Source organism: Barbatula barbatula, assembly GCF_947034865.1.
Source record: "Barbatula barbatula genome assembly, chromosome: 19".
NCBI classification, from domain to species: domain Eukaryota; kingdom Metazoa; phylum Chordata; class Actinopteri; order Cypriniformes; family Nemacheilidae; genus Barbatula; species Barbatula barbatula.
In genome coordinates this window covers 1751606-1764030 of record NC_136782.1, presented here as the reverse complement: position 1 = coordinate 1764030, position 12425 = coordinate 1751606, and the positions used below count along the sequence as shown (strand labels likewise).

The 12425-nt window shown below is 42.5% G+C and overlaps 1 protein-coding gene across 10 annotated transcripts in view; it reads right to left on the bottom strand.

The window, feature by feature from the left end:
- elna (elastin a) overlaps positions 1–12425 on the bottom strand; it is a 76960-nt gene that overhangs the window by 20086 nt on the left and 44449 nt on the right. For all 10 annotated transcript variants that reach the window (XM_079481791.1, XM_079481797.1, XM_079481793.1 and 7 more), the window contains 4 exons: positions 4154–4228; positions 4053–4085; positions 3778–3855; positions 1351–1383 (listed from right to left, as the gene is read on the bottom strand). In XM_079481791.1, coding sequence (XP_079337917.1) covers positions 1351–1383; positions 3778–3855; positions 4053–4085; positions 4154–4228 — 219 coding nt within the window. The remainder of the gene's footprint in view (positions 1–1350; positions 1384–3777; positions 3856–4052; positions 4086–4153; positions 4229–12425) is intronic.

The following is a 12425-nucleotide window of genomic DNA, read 5'->3' as shown; positions in this document are numbered from 1 at the left end:
AATACAAATTGCTTGCCAGTCAGAACTCATTAAAATGCTGAAACACAAACCAAAAAGAAAGAAAGTCAACAATTTGTTAAAATTTTATGTCAAACAAAGATTGTAAAAGGAAGTGACTAGTGAAGAGGAAACAAACAGCATGGTTTCTGTGATAAGTTTCTGACAGTGCTAATTAAGCCAAAGAATGGCAGTACAGTAAAGTTTTAGATTGACATCGTTGCAGATATCACAGTCATGACTGAGCAAACATTTTTGAGCCTGCCTAGTCGCCATTAGCTTTTCATAACATTTGTTGAAATAAGGGTCCGGCTGGCCAACTGGTCTGCATTGGCAAATTCTTAGCCAGCACAAGGAAAAATATTAGTTCCCCTTCAGTCGGTCTCTGTGGTTTGATCTTGAGAACCTATCATCTCCGAGAGGAATTTAAAAACTCCAATGGGCTTGGCTAATGGCACACGCACGCCAGTCTCCGCCCCGTACATACGGGTATAAAAGGAAGATGGCGGCAGTCATTCATTCATCCTTTGTTCTTCGGAACCTGCATGGCACATGGTGTCAAGCGAAATCAACTCTGAGACTCCCTTCAATCTGCTGGATTTACGACGTGGAGCAGCGGACTTCTCCTTTCTGGGCAGACTTCCCCTGGGCGTTTCCGCAGCAAGCAAGAGACCTAAAAGAGCAAATTTCTGTATCCTTGGACTCATCCCTGAGTCAGACGGTCATGATACCTGGTTAGGTTGATCCGGCATGTTCTGAGAACATGACTATCTAGGTGTTGCGGTCATGGCTGGCGACATTCTGGTGACAACGTGGCCACCCATAGGTTGTCTTGGTCCCGAGTGCAGTATGCTTCCTAGCAGCCTCACCAAAAATCTCCCCCCCCCCCCCGCGGCGGCTCCTCTGGTTTCAGGGCCCTCCCAGAGGAAGACATCTCGGTTCGGAGGACGGGTTCGATCTCACCTTTCGCCAGAAGGGCGGCAAACTCCTCCCAAAGCACAGGGGCATTCTCTCCTCACACCAAGGAATAGAGAATGCCCCTGGCGAACTGGATCGCGTAGCCGAGACGGATCGTCACTCTGGTTCCACTGTCACGGTTCCTGGGCGCTTGGGAGCGCACCAGCATGCTACGCTGTCTAGAGAGCACAATCCGTCTCGGCTATTCCTCGGTGCGAGGAGAGAATGCCAAGAATGCCTTTGTGTGCAACCAAACTAAGACATTTAAACAGGTTTGAGTAATGTGAGTAATTTAAAGTAATTCAAGACAGAATGTAATTTTTTGTGGAATATCCCTTTAAGCTAGGGTTTTCCAAAAGTGTTTGATAAAAATAAATGAAATCTAAAACCACTCACCATATTTATATGGTTTTACCCCAGTTCCATATCCTGTGGAAATAGAAAACACATTATGTTTAACTAAAATATTTATCTAACATATTTTTTCAGTACAGAATCACATCTGAAAGAAAAACATCCAACCATTATACAGTACACAAACATGTTTTGAAACATTCAAATGAACAAGAAAATGTTTTCCAGATGCTTAACTTTATTTACAACACACCATACATCACGCATGATTCAGGGCATATACTAAACTATTAAAGAAGCATTAATATTAATAAAAACACTTCAAATATGAGATATTGTTTCCAAAAGTCCCCTCCCCAATAGCATCTGGCTAGCGAACTGCACTTGCACTCTCAGACACCTTCGCTTCCTGAGCAAGTGACGTCACCTGCAGTCGACACCTGCACTCTTCTCTGACTGCGACGTCATTTGCAATCGACACTCCTGTCGCGTTGCCAGGAGACAAAATGCTTTTAATCACTCTATCACAAGACATACAGTGTATTATTATATTTAGCATTTAAATAAGGGTTGACTGTCTATTACCAGATGGGCAATTCCAATGTTATGGATGTGACATTTTATTGACTGTCAATATATAGAATGTCTATATTATCAATATATTGAATCATCTGTTTATATTTTACTAAACCCCTGATGACTAACTGGGGCCCAGGCCAGGAAATAAACAAAGTGGCCTTCTGCTAGCTGCCACAACATGTCACTTAGCTCACAAAAACCCAGCACTAATCAAGTTATTATAATATAGCGACTGTGTCTGTTCCCCGAAACAGCAAAAATATAAAGCACAGCTGAAATCATCACAATTCGATCAATATTAAATAAGGAATAATTTACGCTGTGCATTAAACAGTGATACTTAGGGTTACCTTTAGCATCTTCAAAGTGATAAGGAAAGCATTTCACGTTACTTAGTTTTTTGACACCTTGGGAGTGAGACTATATTTTCAGATTTACTCTAATCTATATAAAACATATCTAAAAGTGGTGATTCGCCGGAAATACGTGTTTTTCTTTGTCTTTGGTGTGTTATAAGTTGCCCATACATGTATTAGACAAGTAAAATAGCAATAATTTAAGTGTCGGAACAAAAGATGTATTTTATCTAGAAGTGAATGATTACCCAGACCTGCCTGAAACGCCTCGAGTAACCACACTCCGGCGAATTTACGTCAGTTTGTAACACAAATTGACTAAGACCGCCCAAATCTTGTAAATCTCATTGTACCGGTCCGTCGCCAGCGCAGCCAAGTCGCAGAAACGCTGTGTGTTTGCCCCTCCAAAGGACGAGGCAACTAAAAACACATGGTTACGTTTTATGTACACTACTGTTCCAGAAAAGTACAGTCCGAATATTGAAGTGTGTGCAGAGCATTTCACCAATGATTGCTTCACGAATCTGGGAGAGATCAAGACCGGCTATATATGCACGGAAGCTTTTGTTAAAAAGTGGGGTAATTCCAACAGTTAAAACTCTGCTAGGACTGTCTGGCGCTTCAGATTCACAGCCTGTAAGTATATTTACATTGTAAAAGACTTTATTACGGACTAACGCGAGTTGGGTTTGATGTTGTTGTTTCTTTGTCCTAATAATCAGCAATTATGTTCCAACTAGAGGCAACAAATGTGGTGTTTTGTTTATAATGGGGTTTATTGTCTTTGTTGAGTCGTGACGAGACCTGGCGGAACACTGGTTGATCGAGAAGGGCCGATGCGGTATTTATAATGTTAACATTCCCTGCTGTAATGCTAGCTTGTTTCTATCTCACACAAACTCTGTATGATATATGGTTGTTTGTAAAGAGGCGTGCCGTTTTCGAGCAATCTTTACGCACTAGTGAACTGGCCAATCACAGCACACCTCGCGTTCAGAGCGATGAGCTTTGTAAAATATCAGCGCGAGGAGATACAAACATGCGGAATGTGGAAAATACAGCATTTTTAATACACATTAAAACCCCTAAAGCAAACAATAATATTCATTTAACTGTGTCGAATGACCCTTTTAACTTTATATACTAAAGTTTTAAGAACTAAAGCAGAATGTTAGCGGTAAATTAAGAGACCATTTCAAGTTTTCATGTAATCAGCATTTCTAGATGTGTTGTGGTCATTCCAGTCTAGTGTCTGTTGAATTTTAACAAAATCAAACCTCAGGATGGAAAAAAGTCATCAGACAGCAATGTGAAAGACTAAAAAATATGTTTTTAACTCTCCTAATACATACACTAAGCATAATTGCTTAAAAGTGAATATGAATGTCTGAAAAAATCAGTTTGACCTGCTTCTCCAGTTTTCATTTTCTGAAAATAAATGCAAGTTTATTTGACTAAATGTCTTAATATGCTTTTATAGAGGATCCTGTATGTGAAGAGGCTGCATTCTTTTATAAAACAGAGCATACTCTACCTCCTCCTCCAGTTATAGGCACTCCTCCAGGGACAACACCTGGTACTCCACCTGGTACTCCTGCTCCTCCAGGCACTCCTGTAGACACATTTCCATACAGTTTGCAGTGTCCCCCCAGGCCCTTATGTACATGTATGCATTTAAAACTGTGAACTGTGTGTTCTTAATGAAATCAATAAAGTTCACAGTCAATAATTGGGATTGTTTACATGACATTACAATAGCAGTTTAAGGAATTTCAATGACTGGTATTATGAAAACATTTAAATCCATACCATATTTAGGTGGTTTGGCCCAAGCTCCTAGTCCTAAAAAAAGTCACTGTTACTAAACTTTAAGCAAACATTAAGAAACTGCTAATAAAAATAAGATATACCACTAGCTCCCGGAAGTCCTCCTATGCCAGTGACTGATCCGTAGCCTGGGATTACACTGCCCCCTGCTGCCACACCTACAGACATGATACAGGCAGTCAAACAGTTTCATAATTATGCCTTTTTAAAGGGAAAAAAACATTGAACCAAAATTTAAGTGAACCATCTGTAAGTTTCAATTCAATTCAATTTTATTTATATAGCGCTTTTCACAATTTGCATTGTTCCAAAGCAGCTTTACAGGGGAAAAACGAAAAACCCAAGAAAGGGTAAAACACACTACATTGTGTTTTATATAATAAATCCAATTATTCTAGTAAATAATATCTAAAGTCAGCATCTCCTGGTGGTTTATTTAGCATATTTTGCATTAAGTGAATGCTAGGCTGAAAAGATGTGTCTTTAATCTAGATTTAAATTGGGCGAGTGTGTCTGATCCTCAAATAATATCAGGAAGGCTATTCCAGAGTTTAGGTGCTACGTATGAGAAAGCTCGACCCCCTTTGGTGGATTTAGTTATTCTAGGTATTATCAAAAGTCGTGCGTTTTGAGATCTTAGAGAGTGTGATGGGTTGTAGTGTGATAGAAGCTCTGTTAGGTAGGTAGGGGCTAAACCCTTTAGGGCTTTATAAGTGATTAAAAGAACTTTAAAGTCAATACGATACTTAATGGGTAGCCAGTGAAGGGTTGATAAAATTGGGGTTATGTGATCATATTTTCTGGACCTGGTTAGAACTCTGGCAGCTGCGTTCTGAACTAACTGTAGTTTGTTTATTGATGATGCAGGACAAACACTAAGTAGTGCATTACAGTAGTCAAGTCTTGAGGTCATAAATGCATGAATAAGCTTCTCCGTGTCAGCAACACATAGAATATTTCGTAACTTGGCAACATTTCTTAGGTGGAAAAAGGCTGTTTTTGTGACATTTGAGATGTGATTTCAAAATGACAGGTTGCTGTCTAATATAACGCCTAGATCTTTTACTGTATTTGTTGGAGTAACAGTACATCCTTCAACTTGCAGTTTATAATCAGAAATATTTGGTTTGCGTGTCTTTGGTCCGATAAGTAATATTTCTGTTTTATTAGAATTTAAAAGAAGGAAATTACAAGTCATCCAATGTTTTATATCTTCAATGCACTCTGCCAATTTGGATAGCTGGGAGGAATCATCTGGTCTTGATGAGATATATAGCTGAGTATCATCTGCATAGCAATGGAAGCTAATTCCATGTTTTTTAATAATGTTTCCGAGGGGCAGCATGTATATGGAGAACAGCACGGGTCCCAGAACCGATCCCTGAGGTAATCCATAATTTACTTGCGTTAGATTGGATGATTCCCCATTTAAATGGACAAATTGATGTCTGTCTGACAAGTAAGATCTAAACCACTGTAGTGCCTGTCCCTCAATACCGGTATAATTGTGTAAGCGATCTAGAAGTATGTTATGGTCTAAGGTATCGAATGCAGCACTAAGGTCAAGCAGGACCAGGAGTGAGATGTTACCTTTATCTGATGCTATAAGCAGGTCGTTTGTAATTTAACGAGCGCAGTTTCAGTGCTATGATGCGATCTAAAGCCTGACTGAAATTTTTCGTGCATGTTGTTATTTTGTAAGAATGAGCACAACTGAGTGCACACTACTTTTTCTAGTATTTTAGACAGGTATGGGAGATTTTAAATCGGTCTATAGTTTCCTAGTTCATTTGGATCTAAGTTTGGTTTCTTGATTAGAGGCTTAATGACGGCCATCTTAAATGGTCCTGGGACACGGCCTAGATTAATTGACGAGTTGATAATGTTATAAATGGACTCAATTGCAACAGGTAGTAACTCTTTTAATAATTTAGTTGGCATGGGGTCTAGTAAGCAAGTTGTAGGTTTAGAAGTTGCGATAAATTGAATGAAATCTTCCTGTTTTATAGGTGAAAAACGCTGGAGCCTTTGTTTTGGAGCGATGGTTGATACTAATTCATAGGACAGATTTGGAGTTTTTTTTTTGTCACGAATGTTTTCGATTTTCTCTGTAAAAAATTTCATGAATTCATTGCTACCGAGGTGAATAGCCAGGTCAGGTGGTGTCTGTTTATTTGTTAATTTAGCGACTGTGCTAAATAGTAACCTTGGATTGTTTTTGTTGGTTTCTATGAGGTTACGGAGGTGCTCAGCCTTTGCTGCTTTTAGTGCCTTTTTATAACAATTTGCACTCTCTTTCCACGCCATTTTAAAGACTTATCATTGCGATTTTATCCATTTGCGCTCTAGTTTGCGAGTTTCTCTTTTAAGGGCGCGGGTGGTGCTATTGTACCATGGTGCAATATTTTTCTCATTAATCTTTTTTGACTTCGTAGGTGCAACAGCTTCTAATGTATTAGAGAAAATAGTACCCAATTTCCTGGTCATGACATCGAGCAATTCTTTATTTATTGGTATGGTTATTAAAGGAGTCAGATCTGGCAAGCTCTTTGCGAAGCTATCTTTAGTAGCGGAGGTGATTGTTCTACCCTGTCGATAACGAGTTAAAGGGCTGATTCCTGACACAGAAACGCCAGTGCTAATGCATCGTTAGCGCTATCTACGTGGATATTAAAATCTCCGACAATTAGTATTTTATTAACGTTAACCAATAGGTCCGATAGGAAGTCCGCAAACTCTTTCAGAAAATCAGTATAGGGACCAGGGGGTCTATACACCGTAGCCAATGTAAAAGAAAGCAATGGTTTTTTACTTTTGTTAGGAATAATTATGTTCAACGCAAGCACTTCAAATGATTTAAATTTATGCTCTGTTCTCTGAGTTACAGTAAGAAAGTCTCTAAATATTGTAGCGACGCCGCCACCCCGACCAACCGGACGTGGCTCATGCATGTAACAGTAACTTGGTGGGGTACACTCATTTAGACTGAAATAATCATTTGGTTTAAGCCAGGTCTCGGTAAGACAGAGTATATCAAAACTGTTGTCCGTGATCATTTCATTTACAATTACTGCCTTTGAATTTAGTGATCTAATATTAAGTAGGCCGAACTTTATAAATTGGTTTTGGTTGTTTATTACATTGTCTTCAGGTTTAATCACGATCAGATTTTTTCTCAGACTTTTGCCAAAATTTTTACTTTGTTGTATTATTCGGAGGACACATATAGTCTCTATATATATTTAAGCCACTTTATTGGTGTCACGGTGCCGTGCCGGACGAGACAGACGCGGATCCGGGAATAAAAAAACGGGTAAACTTTAATAAAGCAAACAGACAGGTACAGGTAACGCAAGACAAGACAATCAATAACCGACAATGGGAAAACAGAAACACAGAGTATAAATAGTCTTTGGTGATGAAACTGATGGCTGGCAGGTGCGGGAAACGACGTGATTACAAACGACGAACAGGTGCAGGATCGAGAAATGAAGTCCATGGGGAAAAACAGGCAGGAAAACGGACGGAAGTGTTACAATTGGACTGACAAATTTTGAACATCAGTATTGCCAAACAATTTATAGCTCAGCTTTTGTCTTCAAGGACCACTTTGTGGGTGTGTGTTGCGTCTTAGCAAGTATAGTTGTAACACAAAGCAGAATAGGGCTCGTTATCATTTAAGTTCTAAGCACTACGGCTACTTAGATATAACATAAAAGAGTAAAAAAAAATTATGTCTAGTCCAGAGCGAAAATGTGCCTCCTTGTCAGAGGTTCCTTGACGAGCAGGACAGACATGAATTCTGCTTTGAGTGCTTGGATCATGCTACCCTGGGGCTAGAGGGAAAGTGCAAACTCTGCGAAGTATTTGACATCCAATTTCTCCGTGCTCAGCGTTCTTTCTTTAAGAGCGACCGAGCCGCCTCTCCCCCGACCTGGGGCTTGCGGTTCGATGTAGCCGGGGCACAGGACACGGAAGCACTCGCCGAACCACGATGTCCTCGTGTCCTCGGATCAGGCAGAGGATGAAGCATCCCTTGTTTCTGTGGGCTTGGAGAGCGCCGCCTCTGGGCATTCCTCTCTCAATGCAAAAGCATTGGACGAGCTTCTCGGTCTGTGACGAATGCAGTCAACCGTCTTAAGCTCGACTGGCCACAGGAACAAGAGAATCGCCATAAAGACTCGTGCTTAATGCAAAGGCGTTGCAGTTGCGCGCGAACGTTGAAACCCGTACGTCTCCCAAATATATATAGAGGTCACGTAGGTTAAATTTAGGGAGCATATGCTATTAAAATTCTCGCAATTTGGAGCCCAACACCCCATCATGCCAATTGCGTGAGGATATTTTGTACTCGAGAGACATTTCCCACAGTCTTCAAAGAGGCCTGTATTTTACCGCTACTGAAGAAACCCACTCTTAATCCTGCACTGTTAGATAACTACAGACCGGTATCTCTCGTCCCCTTCATTGCCAAAACTCTTGAGCGTGTTGTATTTAACCAGCTCTCATCCTTTCTCACGCAGGACAACCTCATGGACAGCAACAAGTCTGGTTTCAAGAGGCCCTGCAACTGGCAAGAGCAGCCTCTAACTTGTCTGTACTTATCCTACTGGATCTAACTGCTGCCTTTAAAACGTTAACATTCTCATCCTCCTGTGAACCCTCAAGGCTATGGTTGTCTCTGGAATGGTGCTACAACACTTCAAGTCTTACCACTCAGGTAGGTCATTTAGAGTATCTTGGAGAGGTGAGGTCTCTGAGTCCCAACATCTCAATACATTGGTGCCTCATGGCTCAGTGCTTGTACTGTTACTCTTTTCCGTATACATGACATCCCTAGGTTCTGTCATTCGGAAACATGGCTTTTCCTATAACTGCTATGCGGATGAAACATAACTCCACCTGTCTTTTCAGCCTGATGATCAGACTGTTTCTGCACGCATTTCAGCATGCCTGAGTGACCTTTCGCTCTGTATCTAGGACCACCACCTGCAACTATACCTTGCAAAAACAGAACTGCTTGAAATCCCGGCCGAGGGTTGCCAGTTCTAATCTCAGGGCCAGCAGGTCATGACTGAAGTGCCCTTGAGCAAGGCACCTTACCCCTGATTGCTCTGCAGTAATGTGTCACTGTAAAAAAACACTTGTAAGTCGCTTTGGATAAAAGCGTCTGCCAAATGAATAAAAAATAGGACTTTAAATACAACTCTGAGTCCTGCCATATTCAGAAATATTCTGATGATATTATGACATGCATCAGGGATGAACAGGAAGAGGAGTACAGGGACCTTGTGAGTGCCTTCAGTGACTGGAGCGATAATAACTGCCTCCTTTTGAACATCCTTAAGAAATGGAAAGTGGATTTTCGTAGATCTAGAACGCATCTGCATCCTGTTTGTATATGGGGAAGACCATTGAGGTTGTGAACTCCTATAAGTATCTGGGTGTGCAGCTGGATAATAAGATGGACTGGTCCCTAAATACAGATGCTCTCTACAAAAAGGGGCCACCCAGTTCTGCCACCGCTTCCGCCTCATGAGGGTCAGGTCCTTTGATGTGTGCAATAGCATGCTGTGCATGTTTAATCAGTCACCCGTGGGTTAGTGTTCTATTTTATGCTGTTGGATAGGCTGGTTGAAAAAGCCAGCTTGATGCTTGGCAGGAGCCTGGATTATTTTTATGTGGTAGTAGAGAGATGCTATTCTGCCTTCACTAGTGTGTGTGAACTAGCTTTACAGATAGCTAACAGTCTCCAATAAAGAACCAGGAAGCATCTTGTTCGTTTGGTGTATTTTACTGAAGGACTGTTAGCTATCTGTAAAGCTAGTTCACACACACTAGTGAAGGCAGAATAGTAAAAAGACATGATGGAAGGTCAGCCAAAAGTCGTCAAAGAAGACAACACTACAGTCCCGGAACATCATAGTACAGTCAGTAAAGTTGGTGACCTGTGGGAAACAAGATCGAACTGTTCCAACACCTCACATGCGAGTCAGCGGTCCCGTGCCAGTCAAAGGTCCAATGCAAGCGTTTTGGCAGCAAGGGCACGTGCTAAGGCAGCTGCCGCCCAAGCACAAGCATCATACGCTGAAAGAGAAGCAGAGGTGATGAAAGAACAAGCCCACATCGAAGCGGAAGCTACAAAAAAGAAGGCAGAGCTCAGCGCTGACCTCCTCAAACTGCGTCTACAGAGCGCTGCCGCAGCCGCCAACGCCGAAGCAGAGGTCCTAGAGGCAGCAGCTGAGGATGAAGGTGGAGATACCTGGTTTCCTAAAAACAGCGACAACATCGCTCAGTCCATACAAGTTCCACCGCCGCCGGTTAGTACCTGCTTTGACTGTGCACAAGCTACCACACTAGTGCTCCCAGCAGCTCAGCAAGTAAATTACAATGGTGATTTTGAGCAAAATAAAGTCGACGAGTGCAGCATAAAAAACAGTGAGATTTGTGAACATAGGTTTCAAGAGCTACCAGAGGCGCATTCCTCACAATACGGCATCACCAGTGGAGCAGATCGTCCTTATACCCAAAGCTCGGTCAAGAATGCCTTTTTCACATCTCGCTCGCATAATCCAACCGCAGGCAATATTGACCAAAGATTTCAGCCACGCTCTTTTAACCAGTCTGCTCCATATCAACCCAGGCTATCGTCTCCTTGTCCTGTTGTCAGCAGAAACGAGTTCAATTCCTCAGCCACATCAGACTTAGCCAAATATTTGGTTCGCAGAGAGTTGGTCAGCTCAGGGCTCCTGACGTTTGATGATAAGCCTGAAAATTACTGGGCTTGGAAGGCATCTTTTTTGAACGCCTCAGTTGGACTATATTTATCCCCAAGAGAGGAGTTGGATCTCCTCTGCAAGTGGTTAGGTCCTAAATCATCGGAGCAAGCAAAACGATTGAGGGCCGTACACACCTACGATGCCACAGTTGGTGTCAAAATGGTGTGGCAAAGACTGGAGGAAAGCTACGGGTCCCCTGAAGCGATAGAGAATGCTCTCTTGAAAAGGTTGGACGACTTTCCCAGAATCGCTAACAGGGAAAACCACAAGTTAAGGGAGCTGGGTGATCTCATTTCAGAGCTTGATGCCGCCCGTGTAGATGGTCTCCTGCCCGGTCTGAGTTACCTAGATACGTCCCGGGGCATCACTCCTATTGTTCAAAAACTCCCATTCCACCTCCAAGAGAAATGGATTACTTCAGCATCCTACTACAAAGAGCGACACCATGCTTCGTACCCACCATTCCCTGTTTTCGTGAAGTTTGTGTGCGACAAAGCTAAAACGCTCAATGACCCAAGCTTTGCCCCCTTGCTCGGTACTAGTGGCCAAAGTGTCTATAGGCCTGAAAGACTGAATAACCCTAACTTCAAAACTACAGTATCTGTTCGAAAAACTGAACTAACTACTTCAAAGGGTTATCGTGACTCCTCTGACCAAAAGGTGGTTGACCCAGATAAACTGTGCCCGCTCCACAACAAACCTCACTCCCTCCGCAAGTGTCGTGGTTTCAGAGCAAAGACCTTGGATGAGAGAAAAGCCATTCTGAAAGAAAAGAACATTTGCTACAAGTGCTGTTCCTCCGTCAGTCACATGGCAAAAGACTGCGACATCAGTTTACATTGCAACGAGTGTAAAAGCGACCACCACACCACTGCGCTGCATCCTGGACCAGCACCCTGGAAAACGGAAGCTTCTAGCTTTGCAGCCCCAGACAGGCATGGCGGGGAGCAGCCAGAAAGCCCTAACCAAGCCATTGTTTCAAAATGCACAGAGATCTGTGGCAACGGTAACAGCTCACGCTCATGCTCAAAAATCTGTTTAGTAAACATTTATCCTGCTGGACACAAAGAAAAGTCAGTGAGAGCATATGCTGTGTTAGATGAGCAAAGCAATAGGTCTTTAGCAAAGACAGAATTCTTTGAGATCTTCAACGTTAACACAGGCACCAAAGTATACACTTTGAAAACCTGCTCAGGTGTAAGTGAGACAAGGGCACGCCAAGCAGACGGGTTCATAGTAGAGTCACTCGACGGCAACATTAGCGTTCGGCTTCCCACATTAATCGAGTGCAACATGCTCCCAGATGATCGTTCTGAAATCCCGACACCAGAGGCCGCAAAACACCACACTCACCTCAGGCATTTGGCGGACAAGATTCCAGATTTGGACCCTAATGCTTCAATACTGGTCCTCCTTGGTCGGGACATACCAAGAGTGCACAAGGTCAGAGAACACTACAACGGCCCCCACGATGCTCCGTACGCCCAGCACCTCGACCTTGGCTGGGTCATAATAGGTGAGGTCTGTCTTGGGGGTGCTCACGTGCCAAGCAAAGTCAGCGTTTACCGCACAACAG